This window comes from Oncorhynchus mykiss, chromosome 15 (genome assembly GCF_013265735.2).
Source record: "Oncorhynchus mykiss isolate Arlee chromosome 15, USDA_OmykA_1.1, whole genome shotgun sequence".
NCBI classification, from domain to species: domain Eukaryota; kingdom Metazoa; phylum Chordata; class Actinopteri; order Salmoniformes; family Salmonidae; genus Oncorhynchus; species Oncorhynchus mykiss.
Genome location: NC_048579.1, coordinates 4,892,232 through 4,916,737, shown reverse-complemented (window position 1 = coordinate 4,916,737; position 24,506 = coordinate 4,892,232). Strand labels below are relative to the sequence as shown.

The 24,506-nt window shown below is 44.9% G+C and overlaps 1 protein-coding gene across 1 annotated transcript in view; it reads left to right on the top strand.

Moving 5' to 3' along the window:
* The window catches only part of LOC110490882 (potassium voltage-gated channel subfamily B member 2-like), a 109,579-nt gene extending 86,924 nt beyond the window's left edge, over positions 1-22,655 (top strand). The window contains exons 4-8 of the mRNA XM_036945597.1: positions 6,445-6,577; positions 6,679-7,255; positions 19,986-20,267; positions 20,488-20,670; positions 20,932-22,655. Of these exons, the coding sequence (XP_036801492.1) occupies positions 6,445-6,577; positions 6,679-7,255; positions 19,986-20,267; positions 20,488-20,670; positions 20,932-22,655 (2,899 nt within the window). The remainder of the gene's footprint in view (positions 1-6,444; positions 6,578-6,678; positions 7,256-19,985; positions 20,268-20,487; positions 20,671-20,931) is intronic.
* The last annotated feature ends 1,851 nt before the right edge of the window (positions 22,656-24,506 follow it).

Sequence of the window (24,506 nt, the reverse complement as noted above, 5' to 3'; positions counted from 1 at the left end):
CTGTATGGCTCAGTCTGTATGTATGGCTGCCTCTGTCTGTATGGCTCTGTCTGTATGGCTCTGTCTGTATGGCTCTGTCTGTATGGCTCAGTCTGTATGGCTCAGTCTGTATGGCTCAGTCTGTATGTATGGCTGCCTCTGTCTGTATGGCTCTGTCTGTATGCTCTGTTGGTCTGGGTGGTTCTGTTGGTCTGGCTGGTTCTGTTGGTCTGGCTGGTTCTGTTGGTCTGGCTGTCTCTGTTGGTCTGGCTGTCTCTGTTGGTCTGGCTGATTCTGTTGGTCTGGCTGGTTCTGTTGGTCTGGCTGGTTCTGTTGGTCTGGCTGGTTCTGTTGGTCTGGCTGGTTCTGTTGGTCTGGCTGTCTCTGTTGGTCTGGCTGTCTCTGTTGGTCTGGCTGGTTCTGTTGGTCTGGCTGTCTCTGTGGCTGTGGAGACAGACTGCCGAGGCTCAACTTCCTGCTCTAAAAAATACAAATTCACACTGATTGATTTCTCTATTTCCCTGGTTGGACAAAATAATATGAAGTAAAATCCCATACTCTATGAGTAAAACGATTTATGGCACATTTTCATTCAAAACAGCACTTCTTCTCAGTATAAATATGTTTGTCAAAGTGTTTGCAACTCTCTTTGTGAATTGCAGTGTGTCATTTTTTGTTTTTAATTGTTTTAAGTGTGTAGCAACTGACCCACAGTTTTCTTCTAGAAGAATCTTGTAAGAGTCTGCTGACGACCACGAGCTTCAAGCTTCCATTTTCTCATCTTCCTGCAATAAAGGTCTAATTGAAGAATGAAACAGGTGTTAAATCATGGACTTTGCTACACAGAAACCAGCAGTTAACTTCTCCACTGTCAACACTTTGATTAGATCAGAGGAACTAGATCAATATCTCTGAAAATACCATATAAATATCATTACCTTTTAAAACGATTTAATCTGTATTCTTTTATCATGTTTTGGACCAGAGGTCTCCACTACCTATTGTTCCTGCAGTGAGGAGGATTCACAAATCTTCATCACATTTTTTTTCATAATTTATCTTTAGATAATTGCCTCCCCAAAAAATGTGCATAACAGTATTAGGGTCCCGAACTAACGGCTCTCTCGCCGATGCGATTCGTTAGGCTACTAGCGCGTCACACACTGTAACGTCACTGTCTGGCAAGTTGTGTCGACATGGGCTTCAGATCCTAGGAAAATACAAACAAGATATTTTGGTTGACTTGTCCCGATGTGGTACCGCGGACACATAACTCAGTAGTATGATTTATGAATGGTTTTGGTAGGTAGCATGATTTATGAATGGCACAGGGATATAGGACATCGCATTTATTCAGTTCGACATCTTTTATAAACTAGTCAAGCTTGCTGTTCGGTCATCAATCAGAGCACAGTAAAAAAGGAGTCTGGCTATACACACAAAATAAAAATGAAAATGAATGTGCCAGAAAACAGTAATTAAGCTAAGTGGATTTCTACTCATCGTTACAATTTCCGTTTCATGAGACGTACAAATTCACTCACAGGTATGTCAAAGGAGCATTGTGTTCTCTCCTTCCTCAGTTCAAAGGAGTTTGAATGCAACCAACCAACCACAACACACACTAAACACACACACACACACACGCACACACACACGCACACACTGAGAGGCGGTACAGACCAGCGGTTTCCTGGCCATCACTCGCTTTATAACTGACAGGTCATAACCTATCAGTTAGGTCGCTGGACGCATACTGACCTGAGAGGGTCAATAGCCAACCAATAGCCAACCAATAGCCAACCAATAGCCAATCAATAGCCAACCAAAAGCCAACCAATAGCCAATCAATAGCCAACCAACAGCCAACCAATAGCCAATCAATAGCCAACCAATAGCCAATCAATAGCCAATCAATAGCCAACCAACAGCCAACCAATAGCCAACCAATAGCCAATCAATAGCCAACCAATAGCCAATCAATAGCCAACCAATAGCCAATCAATAGCCAACCAATAGCCAATCAATAGCCAATCAATAGCCTCCTGTGTCAAACTCCTCAGAAGACCAGGACATTTCTCTTCCTCTACTTCTCCATCGGGAGACAGATGGATGGAGGGATGAGAGAAGGAGACAGATGGATGGAGGGATGAGAGAAGGAGACAGATGGATGGAGGGATGAGAGAAGGAGACAGATGCATGGAGGGATGAGAGAAGGAGAAGAAGGAGAGGTATAAACGGTTGCAGAAAGGGGATGGGGTGGAGGGGTTGTACTCCCGTGTAACGGGTCGTAACCGTTAGTGACGGCCAAACTGTCAGTGGTGACAGGATGGTTAGAGGGAGAGAGAGAGAGAGAGAGAGAGGGAGAGAGAGAGACAGAGGGAGAGAGAGAGAGAGAGAGGGAGAGAGAGAGACAGAGATACTAATGAACAGAAAGAGACTAAGAGAAGCAGAGAGAGAGAGAGACTTGCTCGGACTACTAGGGGAGAGAGAGAGAGAGAGAGAGAGAGAGAGAGAGAGAGAGAGAGACTTGCTCGGACTACTTGGAGAGCGCGAGAGAGAGAGAGAGAGACAGAGAGAGAGAGAGAGAGAGAGAGAGAGAGAGAGAGAGAGAGAGAGAGAGAGAGACTTGCTTGGACTACTTGGAGAGAGAGAGAGAGAGACAGAGAGAGAGAGAGAGAGAGAGATAGAGAGAGAGAGAGAGACTTGCTCGGACTACTAGTTAAAGTTGAAGATTCATTTAGTCTCCTGTTGTCAGGAGTGAGGTTAATTACCCCAAAATCTTTTGTAGCTTTTCAATTTGTTCTTCATTCCATACACCTCTGGACTGTTCAGTAGCAGCATTAGACCCGAGTGCGTCCCAAATGGCTCTCTATTCCTTAAATGGAGATTTCTGGTCAATGGTGCATTGTACCCTGGGAACAGGGTGCTATTTGGGACTCAGCCCAAGCCCTTTGAGCGAGGTAGGGGAGCTGGGAGGCTGCCAACAGGGCATTTCCAGGTCACATCTTGGTCAGGCGACAGGGGATGTGGTGGGGTCGTCCTCTTTTCCAGGAGATTAAACCTGAGTACTGACTACATCACGCCATCCACCTCACCCACACATCTACCACCAACACACACGCGCGAGCGCAAATGAGGCTCGGTCAGAGGCGACTGGACGTGAGTACTTGATCTTCTCTGCACCTCCCATTCAGTTAAGGAAAGGTTAATAGGGCCACCTGAGGATGTCTGTGTTCAGCACTCACAGACCCCTGGGACGAACGCCAGGCAGCGACATATACAGTACACCGTTTACCAGACATCTCTGTGAGTAGGTGGAGTTGTGAGTGGAGGTGTGTGTGTGTGTGTGTGTGTGTGTGTGTGTGTGTGTGTGTGTGTGTGTGTGTGTGTGTGTGTGTGTGTGTGTGTGTGTGTGTGTGTGTGTGTGTGTGTGTGTGTGTGTGTGTGTGTGTGTGTGTGTGTGTGTGTGTGTGTGTGTGTGTGTGTACAGTTGTGGCCAAAAGTTTTCAGAATGACACAAATATTAATTTTCACAAAGTCTGCTGCCTCAGTTTGTATGGTGGCAATTTGCATGTACTCCAGAATGTTATGAAGAGTGATCAGATGAATTGCAATTAATTGCAAAGTCCCTCTTTGCCATGCAAATTAACTGAAAACCCCAAAAAACATTTCCACTGCATTTCAGCCCTGCCACAAAAGGACCAGCTAACATCATGTCAGTGATTCTCTCGTTAACACAGGTGTGAGTGTTGACGAGAACGAGGCTGGAAATCTTTCTATCATGCTGATTGAGTTCAAATAACAGACTGGAAGCTTCAAGAGGAGGGTGGTGCTTGGAACTTCCTCTGTCAACCATGGTTACCTGCAAGGAAACACATGCCGTCATTGCTTTGCACAAAAGGGCTTCACAGGCAAGGATATTGCTGCCAGATTGCACCTAAATCAAACATTTATCGGATCATCAAGAACTTCAAGGAGAGCGGTTCAGTTGTTGTGAAGAAGGCTTCAGGGAGCCCAAGAAAGTCCAGCAAGCGCCAGGACTGTCTCCTAAAGTTGATTCAAATGCGGGATCGGAGCACCACCAGAACAGAGCTTGCTCAGGAATGGCAGCAGGCAAGTGTGAGTGCATCTGCACACACAGTGAGGCAAAAACTTTTGGAGGATGGCCTGGTGTCAAGAAGGGCAGCAAAGAAGCCACTTCTCTCCAGGAAAAACATCAGGACAGACTGATATTCCGCAAAAGGTACAGGGATTGGACTGCTGAGGACTGGGGTAAAGTCATTTTCTCTGATGAATCCCCTTTCCTATTGTTTGGGGCATCCGTAAAAAAGCTTGTCCGGAGAAGACAAGGTGAGCGCTACCATCAGTCCTGTGTCATGCCAACAGTAAAGCATCCTGAGACCATTCATGTGTGGGGTTGCTTCTCAGACAAGGGAGTGGGCTCACTCAGATTTTTGCCTAACAACACAGCCATGAATAAAGAATGGGACCAACACACTCCGAGAGCAACTTCTCCCAACCATCCAGGAACAGTTTGGTGATGAACAATGCCTTTTCCAGCATGATGGGGCACCTTGCCATAAGGCAAAAGTGATAACTAAGTGGCTCGGGGAACATAACATTGATATTTTGGGTCCATAACCAGGAAACTCCCCAGACCTTAATCCCATTAAAGCTTGTGGTCAATCCTCAAGAGGCAGGTGGACAAACAAAACCCCCACAAATTCTGACAAACTCCAAGCATTAATTATGCAAGAATGGGCTGCCATCAGTCAGGATGTGGCCCAGAAGTTAAATGACAGCATGCCAGGGCGGATTGCAGAGGTCTTGAAAAAGAAGGGTCAACACTGCAAATATTGACTCTTTCCATCAACTTCGTGTAATTGTCAATAAAAGCCTTTGACACGTATGAAATGCTTGTAATTATACTTCAGTATTCCATAGTAACATCTGACAAAAATATCTAAAGACACTGAAGCAGCAAACTTTGTGGAAATTAATATTTGTGTCATTCTTAAAACTTTAGGCCACGACTGTAAATACTGGTATTTCTGTCTGACCTCTATGATATAATCTATTATTATGTACGGGCTGTAAGTCTGCGTGTGAATCCAGATGTGTGATTGTGTTAGCATGTGCATGTGAATAAGTATCAGTAAGCAAAGGTCAGAGGTGAGACACCAATCTGTTGTACGGTCATCGAGACTCCACAGTCTCTCTGAGGGTGTAGGATCTAGCCCAGGCCTGACGCCACAGTCTCTCTGAGGGTGTAGGATCTAGCCCAGGCCTGACTCCACAGTATCTCTGAGGGTGTAGGATCTAGCCCAGGCCTAGGGTTACTAGAGTTACTAGGGTTACTAGGGTTACTAGAGTTACTAGGGTTACTAGGGTTACTAGGGTTACTAGGGTTACACATGTTCTACTAGCCCGGCTAGTTTGATATGTTCTACTAGCCTCGCTAGTTTGATAAGTTCTACTAGCCTGGCTAGTTTGATATGTTCAAATGTTCTACTAGCCCGGCTAGTTTGGCAAATGTTCTACTAGCCCAGCTAGTTTGGCAAATGTTCTACTAGCCCGGCTGGTTTGGCAAATGTTCTACTAGCCTGGTTAGTTTGGCAAATGTTCTACTAGCCTGGCTAGTTTGGCAAATGTTCTACTAGCCTGGCTAGTTTGGCAAATTTTCTACTAGCCGGTCTAGTAGAACATTTGGTTCATATGTGTTTGATGCCATTCCATTCACTCCGTTCCTGCCATTATTATGAGTCGTCCTCCCCTCAGCTGCCTCAACTGGACTCTAAACTAATCCTCTAAGGTCAGGGTAGCAGCCTTTGCATGTGGCCCAGAGCCAATCTGTTACTATAATAATGGGGTGGAGGAGGACAGCAAGGATAAAGGATAAAAGAGGGAGAAGAGGAGGAGAGAGAGGGAGGATGAGGTCAGGGAAGGGCAGTGTGCGGAAGAAGAGGAGGAGAGAGAGATGGAGGATGAGGAGGAGGTCAGGGAAGGGCAGTGGGAGGAAGAAGAGGAGGAGAGAGAGGGAGGATGAGGTCAGGGAAGGTCAGTGTGAGGAAGAAGAGGAGGAGAGAGAGACGGAGGATGAGGAGGAGGTCAGGGAAGGGCAGTGAGAGGAAGAAGAGGAGGAGAGAGAGACGGAGGATGAGGAGGAGGTCAGGGAAGGGCAGTGAGAGGAAGAAGAGGAGGAGAGAAGGAGGATGAGGTGGAGGATAAGGAAGGTCAGTGAGAAGGAGAAGAGTGAATGGTCATTGTCCTGCACTTTAATATTGCATAGCAGCAGTAGCGTAGCTTATAGCTTCTGAACACGTGTACTGTAGCAGTTCTAAAAGCTAGAAGATGAGAACTGATATGTGCTGAGAACATTGATGAGAACATTGATGAGAACATTGATGAGAACACTTCACCTTCTACTCAGGTAACAACTTCACCATTGACCTATAAACAAAGATTGGCTAACGGAGAGGTAGGAGCCAAACAGACTGGTACCCAGGCTAACGGAGAGGTAGGAGACAAACAGACTGTTACCCAGGCTAACGGAGAGGTAGGAGACAAACAGACTGTTACCCAGGCTAACGGAGAGGTAGGAGACAAACAGACTGGTACCCAGGCTAACGGAGAGGTAGGAGACAGACTGTTACCCAGGCTAACGGAGAGGTAAGAGACAGACAGACTGTTACCCAGGCTAACGGAGAGGTAGGAGACAAACAGACTGGTACCCAGGCTAACGGAGAGGTAGGAGACAAACAGACTGTTACCCAGGCTAACGGAGAGGTAGGAGACAAACAGACTGTTACCCAGGCTAACGGAGAGGTAGGAGACAAACCGACTGGTACCCAGGCTAACGGAGAGGTAAGAGACAAACAGACTGTTACCCAGGCTAACGGAGAGGTAGGAGACAAACAGACTGTTACCCAGGCTAACGGAGAGGTAGGAGACAAACAGACTGGTACCCAGGCTAACGGAGAGGTAGGAGACAAACAGACTGGTACCCAGGCTAACGGAGAGGTAGGAGACAAACAGACTGTTACCCAGGCTAACGGAGAGGTAGGAGACAAACAGACCGGTACCCAGGCTAACGGAGAGGTAGGAGACAAACAGACTGGTACCCAGGCTAACGGAGAGGTAGGAGACAAACAGACTGTTACCCAGGCTAACGGAGAGGTAGGAGACAAACAGACTGGTACCCAGGCTAACGGAGAGGTAGGAGACAAACAGACTGTTACCCAGGCTAACGGAGAGGTAGGAGACAAACAGACTGGTACCCAGGCTAACGGAGAGGTAGGAGACAGACTGTTACCCAGGCTAAAGGAGAGGTAAGAGACAGACAGACTGTTACACAGGCTAGGAACATGTGTGTTATGTTATGCTTTGAGCATTGGTGTTGGATTATCAGTACATTGGGGTCTCCAGATAGGACACATATGTGTTTGTGGAGCTGGGATCAGAAAGACAGATGAAGATACATTTGTTCTGCTTCTCTACTATCGTTACTGTCCCAAACGACACCATTTTTACTATTGGCTCTGGTCAAAACTAGTGCACTATGTAGGGAATAGGGTGCCGTAGGGCCCTGGTCAAAAGGTGTGCACTATATAGGGAATAGGGTACCATTTGGGACATGTATTATTGAAGGAGATGTAATCCTCTACTTTAAACACTTGTAATCTGAAGAGACGTAACTCATTGTGTTTTTTTTTTTAAATCTGCACAACAGCTTACAGGCTTTTATCCGACTTTCATCTCCTCTGTCAATCTGTTCGGTTTCTTATGCTCCTTTTACAACAGTAACAGTTCATTGGAGATTAAAGGTGAAGAAATTAAAACAAAGAGTATGACATTTGTATGGGCCATGTCGGGTTGCAACGTTCTGGGCTTTCACAGAAATCCTGGTAGTTGGATTCCCAGAATCAGGAGGGAAATAAGCAGGAAACACAGAACAGTCCCAACTAGGATTTCTGGAAAGACCTGGACATGTGGGGAATGCTACTCGGAAAGTTTCCCAACTGAAAACAAAGAGTTGGTTTGTGAGTTGTGAGAAGAATAGAAGCGGGAATACTAGAACTATATAGTATAGAATATCCAAACAATGCTGCAGGATGGAAGCAGACGCACAAATACACTGGTAATTAGAGGACGTTAAAACTACCATTTAAAAAAAAAAATCCAAATCTCCTCTCACTCACTCATCCACCGTCTGTTCCAAGGACTGTAAAAAAGAATGGACCAAGCAATTGATGACATCCCCCCCCATTGTTTCCTATGTGAAGGCTCATTGTTTCCTATGTGAAAGCTCATTGTTTCCTATGTGAAGGCTCATTGATTCCTGTGTGAAGGCTCATTGTTTCCTATGTGAAGGCTCATTGATTCCTATGTGAAAGCTCATTGTTTCCTATGTGAAAGCTCATTGTTTCCTGTGTGAAAGCTCATTGTTTCCTATGTGAAGGCTCATTGATTCCTGTGTGAAGGCTCATTGTTTCCTATGTGAAAGCTCATTGTTTCCTGTGTGAAGGCTCATTGTTTCCTATGTGAAGGCTCATTGTTTCCTATGTGAAGGCTCATTGATTCCTGTGTGAAGGCTCATTGATTCCTGTGTCAAGAATAATTGTTTCCTATGTGAAGGCCCATTGTTTCCTGTGTGAAGGCTCATTGTTTCCTATGTGAAGGCTCATTGTTTCCTATGTGGAGGCTCATTGTTTCCTGTGTGAAGGCTCATTGTTTCCTGTGTGGAGGCTCATTGTTTCCTGTGTGAAGGCTCATTGTTTCCTATGTGGAGGCTCATTGTTTCCTGTGTGAAGGCTCATTGTTTCCTATGTGGAGGCTCATTGTTTCCTGTGTGAAGGCTCATTGTTTCCTATGTGAAGGCTCATTGTTTCCTGTGTGAAGGCTCATTGTTTCCTATGTGGAGGCTCATTGTTTCCTGTGTGAAGGCTCATTGTTTCCTGTGTGAAGGCTCATTGTTTCCTATGTGGAGGCTCATTGTTTCCTGTGTGAAGGCTCATTGTTTCCTGTGTGAAGGCTCATTGTTTCCTGTGTGAAGGCTCATTGTTTCCTATGTGGAGGCTCATTGTTTCCTGTGTGAAGGCTCATTGTTTCCTGTGTGAAGGCTCATTGTTTCCTATGTGAAGGCTCATTGTTTCCTGTGTGAAGGCTCATTGTTTCCTATGTGGAGGCTCATTGTTTCCTGTGTGAAGGCTCATTGTTTCCTGTGTGAAGGCTCATTGTTTCCTATGTGGAGGCTCATTGTTTCCTGTGTGAAGGATCATTGTTTCCTGTGTGAAGGCTCATTGTTTCCTATGTGGAGGCTCATTGTTTCCTGTGTGAAGGCTCATTGTTTCCTGTGTGAAGGCTCAGAGGCGCATTTGAAGATCAGAAAGTGTTGTTTTAGCCTGTCGCCATCTTGCATTATGGAGGAGTATCTGGAAATATTGCATGCGCACTGCAGTTTGAGCCACTCTAGGAAGTGACGTTGCAGGCTAGCTCAGTGCTGCCCCCTCTCATTGAGTATCTAAAGTTGAAGGCAGACCAGGGGTACTGCAGGTTGTAACTTATCCTTACAACTTTTTCTAAGTGCAATTTTTTTTAATCAAATAGGTTCAAGGACATACAACTGGTGAAAAAAAAGCAAGTACTGGTACCATGACTGTGTACCTATGAAAATTACACGCCTCTCTCATCTTTTTAAGTGGGAGAACTTGCACAATTGGTGGCTGACTAAATACTTTTTTGCCCCACTGTACCTATATAAATATACATACTTTTCAAAGAATATACCTTTATTATTCCCCACAAACCCTACCACCCCTCCCCCAATTAGAGTAAACTAATAAACAATAACACTTAGACTTCTACCTTCAGATTATACATATTACACACATTTTACAGACACAATCTATTTTACAATTGTTATATTTTGTTTGTTTTTAGTCCTTCCTCTATTTCTGATGTCCATCCAGTTTGATTTCTATTTATAACTGTGTTATTTTGCAACATTTCTGAACCTTTATACATTTTACAGACCCGTATGTTCTACATTGGTTATCTTGTTATTAGTCCCACCCTTCAGCTCCATTCAACCCCTCCCATCTATCTCTTAACATCATCCAGTCCCACCCTTCAGCTCCATTCAACCCCTCCCATCTATCTCTCAACACCATCCAGTCCCACCCTTCAGCTCCATTCAACCCCTCCCATCTATCTCTCAACACCATCCAGTCCCACCCTTCAGCTCCATTCAACCCCTCCCATCTGTCTCTCAACACCATCCAGTCCCTTCAGCTCCATTAAACCCCTCCCATCTATCTCTTAACACCATCCAGTCCCTTCAGCTCCATTCAACCCCTCCCATCTATCTCTTAACACCATCCAGTCCCTTCAGCTCCATTCAACCCCTCCCATCTATCTCTTAACACCATCCAGTCCCTTCAGCTCCATTCAACCCCTCCCATCTATCTCTCAACACCATCCGGTCCCTTCAGCTCCATTCAACCCCTCCCATCTATCTCTTAACACCATCCAGTCCCTTCAGCTCCATTCAACCCCTCCCATCTATCTCTTAACACCATCCAGTCCCTTCAGCTCCATTCAACCCCTCCCATCTATCTCTGAACACCATCCAGTCCCTTCAGCTCCATTCAACCCCTCCCATCTTTCTCTCAACACCATCCAGTCCCTTCAGCTCCATTCAACCCCTCCCATCTATCTCTGAACACCATCCAGTCCCTTCAGCTCCATTCAACCCCTCCCATCTATCTCTTAACACCATCCAGTCCCTTCAGCTCCATTCAACCCCTCCCATCTTTCTCTCAACACCATCCAGTCCCTTCAGCTCCATTCAACCCCTCCCATCTATCTCTGAACACCATCCAGTCCCTTCAGCTCCATTCAACCCCTCCCATCTATCTCTTAACACCATCCAGTCCCTTCAGCTCCATTCAACCCCTCCCATCTATCTCTCAACACCATCCGGTCCCTTCAGCTCCATTCAACCCCTCCCATCTATCTCTTAACACCATCCAGTCCCTTCAGCTCCATTCAACCCCTCCCATCTATCTCTGAACACCATCCAGTCCCTTCAGCTCCATTCAACCCCTCCCATCTATCTCTCAACTGCAGCATTAGTTCTATGAACAAAAACGAGCAACACATGGACAGTACCGAAATAAATGATCTAATGACTCTGCCTCCTCACAGCAAAATCTGCAGAGCTGGGAAGATTGTATCCCCTATATTTTGTATAGTAATTTAAATTGACGTTGTTTTGTGTGTCATTTCATAAACCATGTGCCATGGAATGGGTACATCGAAAATCTCTTCCCAACTATTTTGCAATTTATATGTCACAGCTGTCAGTTTTTTGGTCCTTCAATTAAATTGGTTTATGTTTTTATTTATCACACTTTTCTTTAACCATTTATGCTCTTTAATACAGGGCCGACAAACAAGTTCCTTACTTTGTTCCCCTTCTACTTGACTCTTCCATTTTTGTGGTAATGCTGCAATTAGTTGGTTGTAATTTTGGGTAGAGCAGATATTTCCATGTGTCTGTGTTAGCTGCATGTGTGACATAACTCCACCAGTCCTATTTATGATATCATTCACTAAAATGATACCTTTTTTGTAAAACATTTCATCAAAAAATACGTTTTTTTAATCAATTACTATATTTGAGTTTAACCACACTATTTGTTGTATTATTTGTTCTGTCTTTTCAGGATTAAACTGAAATTGCAACCAACTTTCTAAGGCTTGTTTAAAAAATAAGGATATTTTGGAGATTATTTTATTTTCAAACAACCGAAAGTGAGTGGTTGTAATGTGAATAAAGGGAAAAAGGCCCTTATTGAACATGGGGTGAGACATTCCTACCAATTGACTAGAGAACCAGTTTGGATTTAAGGTATAACTTTTGCATGACTGATGCCTTTAGTGAGAGGTCCAATGCTTTAATATTTAATCATTTCTGCCCTCTGAATTCATATTCGTTATATAAATAGGCCCTTTTCATTTTGTCTGGCTTGCCATTCCAAATCAATTGTAATATTTTTGTTCATATAATTTAACAATCAGGTCACTAGCTGTAGGCAAAACCATAAGCAAATAGGTAAACTCTGATATGACTAAAGAGTTAATCAGGGTGATTTTTCCACAAATAGACAGATATTTTCCTTTCCATGGTAGCAAGATCTTGTCTATTTTTGCTAACTTTCTATCAAAATGTATTGGAGTGAGATCATTTCTTTCTTTCAGGATATGAATACCGACTATGTCCACATCTCCGTCAGACCATTTTATTGGTAAACTGCACGGTAATGTAAAATTAGCACGTAATATAGTACACTGATCATAATTTGGTTTTAATCCAGAGAGGTTAGGAAAAGTATCTAGATCCTCTATGAGGCTGTGGAGGGATTCAGATTGTGAATTTAAAAGAAAACATGAATCATCAGTGGACATTGAAACCTTTGTTTTTAAACCACTGATTTCTAATGACTAAATATTTATTGTTGGATCTAATTTTAAACAGCTAACATTTCAATGGCAATAATAAATATATATGACGATAGTGGACAACCTTGTTTTACTCCTCTAGACAGTTTAAAACCTTCTGAGATGTGGCTATTATTTTATATTTTACACCTAGGGTTAGTATATTTTACACCTAGGGTTAGTATACAGAACTTTTTTTAACCCATTTTTAAGAAATTCCCCAAAATTGAAATATTCTAGGTATTTCTATATAAACTCCAGTCATACTTTATCAAAAGCCTTTTCAAAAATCAGCTATGAAAACCAGGCCTGTAATTTGGCCTTCACATGAGTCTTTCTGTACAGATCTAAATTTTCACTATTATTAGGGAAAAAAATCATACAAATTAGCTTCAGTTAGTGGAGATGGAGATGGAGGAGATGGAGATGGAGGAGAGGGAAATGGAGATGGAGATGGAGATGGAGATGGAGGAGATGGAGGAGATGGAGATGGAGATGGAGGAGATGGAGATGGAGACTGAAACCAAATATTCTTAAAGTATTCTTAAAGTACTTCACTTCCTCTTTCAAAATATAATTTGGTAAATCATAGAATCACCAGCTCTATGTTTACAGATAATAAAATGAAGCCTTCAAAGAAAGAACACCTTCCCTACAGTCAAATATGGAGGAGGTGCAGTGATGTTTTTGATTTGCTGCCTCGGGCACTGTGTGCATTGAATGTGTGCATGACATCATGGAATCAGGAGAATGCCAAGGCATTTTGCTGCCTCGGGCACTGTGTGCATTGAATGTGTGCATGACATCATGGAATCAGGAGAATGCCAAGGCATTTTGCTGCCTCTGGCACTGTGTGCATTGAATGTGTGCATGACATCATGGAATCAGGAGAATGCCAAGGCATTTTGCTGCCTCTGGCACTGTGTGCATTGAATGTGTGCATGACATCATGGAATCAGGAGAATGCCAAGGCATTTTGCTGCCTCTGGCACTGTGTGCATTGAATGTGTGCATGACATCATGGAATCAGGAGAATGCCAAGGCATTTTGCTGCCTCTGGCACTGTGTGCATTGAATGTGTGCATGACATCATGGAATCAGGAGAATGCCAAGGCATTTTGCTGCCTCTGGCACTGTGTGCATTGAATGTATGCATGACATCATGGAATCAGGAGAATGCCAAGGCATTTTGCTGCCTCTGGCACTGTGTGCATTGAATGTGTGCATGACATCATGGAATCAGGAGAATGCCAAGGCATTTTGCTGCCTCTGGCACTGTGTGCATTGAATGTGTGCATGACATCATGGAATCAGGAGAATGCCAAGGCATTTTGCTGCCTCTGGCACTGTGTGCATTGAATGTGTGCATGACATCATGGAATCAGGAGAATGCCAAGGCATTTTGCTGCCTCTGGCACTGTGTGCATTGAATGTGTGCATGACATCATGGAATCAGGAGAATGCCAAGGCATTTTGGGACGCAATGTCATACCCAGTGACAGAAAGCGGGATCCTGCTTTCTGAAAAAATTGCCTGCAGTAACCCGGTAGACCTTTAACTTGAAATCCTCAATGACATGGGGCCAGAACCCTATGGCACCCTATTCCCTATATATAGTGCACTACTTTAGACCAGAGCCCTATAGCACCCTATTCCCTATATATAGTGCACTACTTTAGACCAGAGCCCTATAGCACCCTATTCCCTATATATAGTGCACTACTTTAGACCAGAGCCCTATAGCACCCTATTCCCTATATATAGTGCACTACTTTAGACCAGAGCCCTATGGCACCCTATTCCCTATATAGTGCACTACTTTAGACCAGAGCCCCATGCGCCTGAATAGGGTGACATTTGGGATGCACCCTTGTATGTATTTTCTTCATTTCATAAAAGCATTTTCACTTCATCAGATCACAACAATTGGCCCAGTGCTGTCCGAATTTGGCCTGGGTAGGCCATCATTGTAAAGAAGTTGCTCTTCACTGACTTGGCCAGTTAAATAATATTTAAATAAAGTTAAATAAAAGGTTCAATAAAGTTACATTTGAAGAAATAAGATCACCATAGTCTTTACCCTGGAGTCTTTACCCTGGAGTCTTTACACTGGAGTCTTTATCCTGGAGTCTTTACACGGAAGTCTTGACCCTGGAGTCTTTACCCTGGAGTCTTTACCCTGGAGACTTTACACTGGAGTCTTTATCCTGGAGTCTTTACCCTGGAGTCTTTACCCTGTAGTCTTTACCCTGGAGTCTTTACCCTGGAGTCTTTATCATGGAGTCTTTACCCTGGGGGCTTTACCTTGGAGGCTTTACCCTGGAGTCTTTACACCGGAGTCTTTACCCTGGAGTCTTTACCCTGGAGTCTTTACACCGGAGTCTTTACCCTGGGGGCTTTACCCTGTAGTCTTTACCCTGGAGTCTTTATCCTGAAGTCTTTACCCTGGAGTCTTTACCCTGGAGTCTTTACCCTAGAGTCTTTACCCTGGAGTCTTTACACCGGAGTCTTTACCCTGGGGTCTTAACACTGGAGTCTTTATCCTGGAGTCTTTACCCTGGAGTCTTTACCCTGGAGTCTTTACCCTAGAGTCTTTCCCTGGAGTCTTAACACTGGAGTCTTTACCCTGGAGTCTTTACCCTGGAGTCTTTACACCGGAGTCTTTACCCTGGAGTCTTTACCCTGGAGTCTTTACCCTGGAGTCTTTACCCTGGAGTCTTTACCCTGGAGTCTTTACACCGGAGTCTTTACCCTGGAGTCTTTACACCGGAGTCTTTACCCTGGAGTCTTTACCCTGGAGTCTTTACACCGGAGTCTTTACCCTGGAGTCTTTACACCGGAGTCTTTACCCTGGGGGCTTTACCCTGTAGTCTTTACCCTGAAGTCTTTATCCTGAAGTCTTTACCCTGGAGTCTTAACACTGGAGTCTTTATCCTGGAGTCTTTACCCTGGAGTCTTTACCCTGGAGTCTTTACCCTAGAGTCTTTCCCTGGAGACTTTACACTGGAGTCTTTATCCTGGAGTCTTTACACTGAAGTCTTTACCCTGGAGTCTTTACCCTGGAGTCTTTACCCTTGAGTCTTTATCATGGAGTCTTTACCCTGGGGGCTTTACCCTGGAGGCTTTACCCTGGAGTCTTTACACCGGAGTCTTTACCCTGGGGGCTTTACCCTGTAGTCTTTACCCTGGAGTCTTTATCCTGAAGTCTTTACCCTGGAGTCTTTACCCTGGGGGCTTTACCCTGTAGTCTTTACCCTGGAGTCTTTATCCTGAAGTCTTTACCCTGGAGTCTTTACCCTGGGGGCTTTACACCGGAGTCTTTACCCTGGAGGCTTTATCCTGGAGTCTTTACCCTGGAGTCTTTACCCTGGAGTCTTTATCCTGGAGTCTTATCCTGGAGTCTTTACCCTGGAGTCTTTACCCTGGAGTCTTTACACTGGAGTCTTTATCCTGGAGTCTTTATCCTGGAGTCTTTACCCTGGAGTCTTTACCCTGTAGTCTTTACCCTGGAGTCTTTACCCTGGAGTCTTTACCCTGGAGAAAGGGGACACCGCGACTCATTATTTTACGCCTACATTTCTTCAGTCATTCTTTTATTTTCATCATTCCACTGTCTTCTCATTCTCTCTCAGGCTCCATGCTTTATGTTCCTCATACAGAAAGCACATTCCCATTGATGAATGTCTGTCTCTCTCAGCTCATCAAATCAAGTCGGCTTCCTCACCACTGATTGTATTCATACCATTAATATTCCTATGGCTTCCAGAGAATCACTTATACATCTCACAGAGCTTGTCCCCAATGGCACCCGATTACCTACAGTATATAGTGAGCTTCTTCCACAGGGGCCTATGGGCCCCGGTTAAAAGTAGTGACCTTAAAATACAATGAACAAAAACGTTTTTTAAAAAATCCAACATGCAACAATTTTAAAGATTTTACTGAGTTACGGTTCATAGAAGGAAATCAGTGAATTGAAATAAATTAATTAGATCCTAATCTATGGATTTCACATGACTGGGAATACAGATATGCATCTGTTGGTCACAGATACAGTACCTTTAAAATAAAAATAAGTAGTGGCGTGGCTCAGAGAACCAGTCAGTATCTCAAATCAAATCAAATCAAATGTATTTAATCACATTTATTTCCATAGCCCTTCGTACATCAGCTGATATCTCAAAGTGCTGTACAGAAACCCTGCCTGAAACCCCAAACAGCAAGCAATGCAGGTGTAGAAGCACAGTGGCTAGGAAAAACTCCCTAGAAAGGCCAAAACCTAGGAAGAAACCTAGAGAGGAACCAGGCTATGTGGGGTGGCCAGTCCTCTTCTGGCTCTGCCGGGTGGAGATTATAACAGAACATGGCCAAGATGTTCAAATGTTCATAAATGACCAGCATGGTCCAATAATAATAAGGCAGAACAGTTGAAACTGGAGCAGCAGCACGGCCAGGTGGACTGGGGACAGCAAGGAGTCATCATGTCAGGTAGTCCTGAGGCATGGTCCTAGGGCTCAGGTCCTCCGAGAGAGAGAGAGAGAGAGAGAGAGAGAGAGAGAAAGAAAGAGAGAAAGAGAGAATTAGAGAGAGCACACTTAAATTCACACAGGACACCGAATAGGACAGGAGAAGTACTCCAGATATAACAAACTGACCCTAGCCCCCCGACACATACTGTATCTGGTGATACCACCATTTGCCTCATACAGCACGACACATCTCCTTCACATAGAGTTGATCAGGCTGTTTATTGTGGCCTGTTGGAATGTTGCCCCGCTCCTCTTCAATGGCTGTGCGAAGTTGCTGGATATTGGCGGGAACTGGAACACGCTGTCGTACACGTCGATCCAGAGCATCCCAAACATGCTCAATGGGTGACATGTCAGGTGAGTATGCAGGCCATGGAAGAACTGGGACATTTTCAGCTTCCAGGAATTGTGTTACAAGTCCTTGCAACATGGGGTCGTGCATTATGCTCATGCTGAAACATGAGGTGATGGCAGTGGATGAATGGCACCACAATGGACCTCAGGATCTTGTCACACTGTCTCTGTGCATTCAAATTGCTCTGTTCACAACACTGACATCAGCAAACAGCTTGCCCACACAACGCCATCTGCCCGGTACAATTGAAACCGGGATTAATCCGTGAAGATCACACTTCTCCAGCGTGTCAGTGGCCGTCGAAGTCGGTTTACGACACCGAACTGCAGTCAGGTCAAGACCCTGGTGACGACGACGAGTATGCAGATGAGCTTCCCGGGGGACGGTTTCTGACAGTTTGTGCAGAACCCACAGTTTCCTCAGCTGTCCTGGGGGGGCTGGCCTCAGACCATCCCACAGGTGAAGAATCTGGATGTGGAGGTCCTGGGTTGGCGTGGTTACACGTGGTCTGTGGTTTGTGAGGCCAGTTGGACGTACTCCCAAATTCTCTAAAACCACGTTGGAGGCGGCTTATGGTAGAGAAATTAACAGTCAATTCTCTGGCAACAGCTCTGGTGGACATTCCTGCAGTCAGCATGTCCGTTGAACGCTCCTTGAAAACTTGAGACATTTGTGGCATTGTGTTGTGTGACAAAACTTCACATTTTTAGAGTGGCCTTTTATTATCCCCAGCACAAGGTGCACCTGTGTAATGATCGTGCTGTTTAATCAGACACCTGTCAGGTGGATGGATTATCTTGGCAAGGGATGTAAAACAAACTTGTGCGTAACATTTGAGATAAATAAGCTTTTTGTGCATACGGAAAATTACTGGGATATTTTATTTCAGCTCATGAAACAATGGACCAACACTTTACATGTGGTGTCTATATTTTTGTTCAGTGACAGTATAGGGTGGCATTGGAGACACGGACAGAGTCTATCCCAAATCAACCACCTCAGATCTGAACTCTAGCAGTGGAATGGCTGGGCTGTAATGTGTCGACTCTAGATAGATGCATTTATATTATCTAAGGTGTTAGGCTGTGACTCATTTATATTATCTAAGGCTGAGACTCATTTATATTATCTAAGGTGTTAGGCTGAGACTAATTTCTATTATCTAAGGTGTTAGGCTGTGACTCATTTATATTACCTAAGGCTAAGACTAATTTCTATTATCTAGGGTGTTAGGCTGTGACTCATTTCTATTCTCTAGGGTGTTAGGCTGTGACTCATTTCTATTATCTAAGGTGTTAGGCTGTGACTCCTTTCTATTATCTAAGGTGTTAGGCTGTGACTCATTTCTATTATCTAAGGCTGTGACTCATTTCTATTCTCTAGGGTGTTAGGCTGTGATTTATTTCTATTCTCTAGGGTGTTAGGCTGTGACTCATTTATATTATCTAGGGTGTTAGGCTGTGACTCATTTCTATTCTCTAGGGTGTTAGGCTGTGACTCATTTATATTATCTAAGGCTGTGACTCATTTCTATTATCTAGGGTGTTAGGCTGTGACTCATTTCTATTATCTAGGGTGTTAGGCTGTGACTCATTTCTATTCTCTATGGTGTTAGGCTGTGACTCATTTCTATTCTCTATGCTGTTAGGCTGTGACTCATTTCTATTCTCTAGGGTGTTAGGCTGTGACTCATTTATATTATCTAGGGTATTAGGCTGTGACTCATTTATATTCTCTAAGGTGTTAGGCTGTGACTGATTTATATTCTCTAATGTGTTAGGCTGTGACTCATTTATATTCTCTAGGGTGTTAGGCTGAGACTCAAGATTCACCCAACCGTTCTCTGCTATGAATTGACAATGGAAGGGAAAGTCATATAAATATAAGATATTACATGGTCTATTACATCTCACCTTGGTGTGTGTGTGGTGTGTGTGTGTGTGTGTGTGTGTGTGTGTGTGTGTGTGTGTGTGTGTGCGTGCGTGCGTGGTGTGTGTGCGTGCGTGCATGGTGTGTGGTGTGTGGTGTGAGGTGTGCGTGTGCGTGTGTGTGTGTGTGTGTGTGCGTGTGTGTGCGTGCGTGCTTGCGTGAAGCAGATTTATATGCTTCCTATTCAGAGAATATCAAATGAACAATATCAATGTCAAATATACAGTAGAAGCTCCTACTGTTGTTTTGCTCAAAGAACATGTACTGCTCCTGGTTCTGGCTACAGACCGTATAGTACCACTTTTAAAAGGGGCATTGTTTTGTAGTTTTTTTTCTTCAAGGTCAGAACACATAGCTACTGTTTAATATTTGTATTCTTGATTTTATCAACTGATTTAACAGTGTTGCTTCCATCCCTCTCCTTGCCTCAGAACTGGACTTGAACTGGGGACCAAAAAGCACAATACATTTATATGAAAACATGTTTCTATTCAGATTTTTCAAAGGGTGATACTGCACCTTCAGCATCCTTACTTCCTGTGCTACTTCCTGTGCTACTTCCTGTGCTGATTCCTGTGCTACTTCCTGTGCTACGCCACGGACCCTCTGAACACGTGTCGTCCGTATAGTTGGAAAACAAGTACTTCTACGTCACAGTGATTTAACGCTACTTGCGCACCGCCAATTAGCTATCCATTTTACATCAGCTACACTGACATCTCTCTCTCCCTCTTCCTCTCCCTCTCCCTCTCCCCTCCAGATCCTGGCTATCCTGTCTATCCTGTTCATAATTCTCTCCACTATCGCCTTGTCCCTCAACACCCTACCAGAGCTCCAGGTGCTAGATGAGTTCGGCCAGGCCAACGACAACCCCCAGCTGGCCCATGTGGAAGCCATCTGCATCGCGTGGTTTACCATGGAGTACCTCCTCCGCTTCCTCTCTTCACCCGACAAGTGGAAGTTCTTCAAAGGTAAATATACGCTTAAAGCCGCTCCTCAACTAAACTGGAACTTTGTCTTTCGTTTTGTGTTTCAGTTGGTAATACTGCCCATTTTTATAGTTAAAATGTAAGTTGTACTCGCAATTCAGCTTGTTGCTGCCACTTGTACAAAGTCGTATTGAAGTAAAAACTGTTTTACCCCTCTCCCTTGCTTCCTCTCTCCCTCCTTCTCTCCCTATCTGTCTCAAAGGTCCCCTGAACGTCATTGACCTGCTGGCCATCCTCCCTTATTATGTCACCATCTTCCTGACGGAATCCAACAAGAGTGTTCTACAGTTCCAGAACGTTCGGCGCGTGGTGCAGATATTCCGGATCATGAGAATATTGAGGATTCTGAAGCTGGCCAGGCATTCCACAGGGCTGCAGTCTCTAGGTCTGTATGCATGTTGTTTAGCCCAGTGTTTATTAGTCCTGGTCCTGGGGACTCAAATGGATGCTCGTTTTAGTTTTTTGCCCACTACGCACCTGATTCCACCAATGAAAGGTTTGATGAATTGATTCAAGGGAATCAGATGTATAGTTCGAAGGCAAACATTAAAATAAGCACCTCTTTGGACCAGGACCAGGACCAAGAACCACTGTTTGACTTATTGAGAGTATACAGTTTTAGTTGTTCTACTCTAATCTAATATAGGTTTCACCCTGAGGAGGAGTTACAACGAGCTGGGACTGCTCATCCTCTTCCTGGCCATGGGCATTATGATCTTCTCCAGCCTCGTCTTCTTTGCCGAGAAGGACGAAGACGCCACCAAGTTCACCAGCATCCCCGCCTCCTTCTGGTGGGCCACTATCACTATGACTACGGTGGGTTACGGTGACATCTACCCTCAGACTCTGCTGGGTAAGATAGTCGGGGGTCTCTGCTGTATCGCCGGGGTGTTGGTCATCGCTCTGCCCATCCCCATTATAGTCAACAATTTCTCTGAGTTCTACAAGGAGCAGAAGAGGCAGGAGAAGGCCATAAAGAGGCGGGAGGCCCTGGAGAGGGCCAAGAGAAACGGTAGTATCGTCTCCATGAACCTGAAGGATGCGTTCGCCCGGAGTATGGAGCTGATGGATGTAGTGGTGGAGAAAGGAGGAGAGGACAAGCTCTGTGTGGGCCTGGGCAACCACCTGTCCCCCAGCCGCTGGGCCAGCACACCCAAGTGCGCCGCCTCTGACACCAGTCTTCATTCCCTGGATAAGACGTTCCCCGAATCCATCCTCCTGGGATCCACCCACCGCATCACCATCACAACCAGCAGCAGCCCCCAGCGGCGGCACCTCGGTAGCCCTCAGTTCAGAGGCGGTATCCCCGAATTCAGAGGCGGTACCTCTCAGCTTCTTAACGCTCAGAACCTAGAGTGCATGTACAACGAGATGGCCAGGTCTCAGTCCTTCACCAACCTCAACACTTCCTGCTCCCTGAGCACCGTGAGCACCTCAACCGCCTTCACCGCTACGACATCCCCGGAGTTGCAGCAGCACCCGGGGTCCCCTCCTGCGCCGACCCCGACCTTACAGAAAGTAGAACTGGAGATGCAGGAAGTCCTGCGCTCTTCTTCGTCTTTGACGGAGCTGAAGGAAGGTGACGGAATACAGAGCCCGCCGAGCGTGGATAGCATCGCCACCTGCAGGGACGAGTTTGGGGAGGGTTCTAGAAGGAAGTTCCCTCCGACTCTGGATCCCCTCCCAGAGTCGAGTGTCGATGACGTCCAAAGCCCACAAGATGCCACCCTCCTCAAAGACAGGATGTATGGGTTTGTTCCCTATGACCAAGATGGTGCCACAAAGTCCACCAGAGACGACGCAGAGAGCTTCAACAGAACTGTTGAGAACATCCGGAATTCCCTGAGAGGCAGCATCAACCCTGTCGTCAAGGGAACCAAAGGGTTAAAGGTCATTTTCATCGAGGGCCCCCCCACCGAAGCCCCCCCGACGCCACCCAGCACCACCTCACCCCAGGACATCAGCTCCAGCCTCCTGGAGGATGAGTCCCCTGAGGGGGAGACCACACCGCTCCTCCCCAGCACAGAGGCCCTCGACCTGGGCACAGAAGACGAGATCTTCCCCCTGTCCCCTGAGAGGCTGATGGTAGTGGTGGACACCCCGCCAGGGGACGAGGACACCCTGGACCAGAGTCTCGGGGGTCAAGGGTTGACCAACGAGGAGAAGAACCTGATGGAGACCGCAGGAGCGGCAGGAGGGGCATCGGCGGGGAACTGCACCCAGGGTGTGGTGGGGGGAGGGGCAAGTGGGGAGGGTAAGGTCGACATCAACCAAAGTGGACACAAAGCAGAGAACCACATTTTCACACCAGAGATCCCCCTGATGACCGGGGAAAGCAGTATGTCCCCAACCTGTGAAACCAGCATGTGACTCTAGGGGGCACTCTGAGGGAAAAGACCCACTGGAATTACATTTAAATAACCTGCTGAGAAATACGAAGAAGAATGAGAAGATAGGGAGGAAATAGGAGGAAAGTGAGATGAGAGAAAAAGGGCCAGATATTGGAAGAGATATTTTTGCATGGCATGACGAGTCCCTTTTACGCGTGTTGTTGTTTATTTCTGAAACAGAGACTGCAGAGGTTTATTGGCGAAACAGAGACTGCAGAGGTTTATTGCCGAAACAGAGACTGCAGAGGTTTATTGCCGAAACAGAGACTGCAGTAGTTTTGCAGACTTAAAACTTTTGGGGCTCAAATCGAGAAACTCATATGGACATATTTAAGAGGAGGACATTTTCAATCCTGATGTATATTTCAGTCTTGTTTATTTTTTTCTAGCAACAGTGAAAAATGCTTATCTTTAAAAAATAAAAAAAAGCATGCATTTAAAAATAGATATGTAGGTATATTTGACGGTTTGCTGAAAGCGCTCAACATACTATGACAACAAAGGCAATGACAATTCACAGAAGAAGAGGCAGAAAAAAATCCACGTTCGCCAAAGGTACAAATATTTCTAATGTGAGGAGAAAGGGAGTAATGCATCGACAGACCTCACACAGAGCCTGTGTTCCAAATGGCACCCTATAGTGCACTACTTAAGACCAGAACCCTATGGGGCCCTATTCCCTGTATAGTACACTACTTTAGACCAGAGCCCTATGGCACCCTATTCCCTATATAGTACACTACTTTAGATCAGAGCCCTATGGCACCCTATTCCCTATATAGTACACTACTTTAGACCAGAGCCCTATGGCACCCTATTCCCTAAATAGAGCACTACTTTAGACCAGAGCCCTATGGCACCCTATTCCCTATATAGTACACTACTTTAGACCAGAGCCCTATGGCACCCTATTCCCTAAATAGAGCACTACTTTAGACCAGAGCCCTATGGCACACTATTCCCTATATAGTACACTACTTTAGACCAGAGCCCTATGGCACACTATTCCCTATATAGTACACTACTTTAGACCAGAGCCCTATGGCACCCTATTCCCTATATAGTACACTACTTTAGTCCAGAGCCCTATGGCACCCTATTCCCTAAATAGAGCACTACTTTAGACCAGAGCCCTATGGCACCCTATTCCCTATATAGTACACTACTTTAGTCCAGAGCCCTATGGCACCCTATTCCCTAAATAGAGCACTACTTTAGACCAGAGCCCTATGGCACCCTATTCCTTAAAATAGAGCACTACTTTAGACCAAAACCCTAAGGGGGTGTTGCAACGTAGCGACCTATGAAAAAACATATCATCATGACCTTTCGTTTAAATGCAATGCGTAATAACCATGATGACTATGTTGTGTTTTTTGTCTTGATGAGATTATTGTATGAACTGCAATGTTAACATTGTCTTCGGTATTATAATTGGTTTGGGGTTTCAATGTAATAATGCTCAATGATCTTCAGCTTGATTGATGATTAGTATTTTCATTGGCAATAATGTTTCCAAAAAAAATGATATACAACTGTAGTTGCCAAAATATGTAATCAGTGAGGACAAACGGCAAACGCTTCAGCTACTAGCCTAAACTTAAATAAATGAGCATATTTATATCAGCTTGGTTTCAGCAGGCGAGATAGGGTTTTAGAAAGGAGAAATCATTAGGTTGGTTGATAAACAATCTGCTCCTTGATTCCATCAAAATATAACACAATGTATTAATTACTCTCTGACAATGTGTACTTCCGAATGTAGTTTTTACGAATTTAAAATCTATGAATACAGTGTAGTAGGATTACAGATAGTTAAGACAGTCCTAGA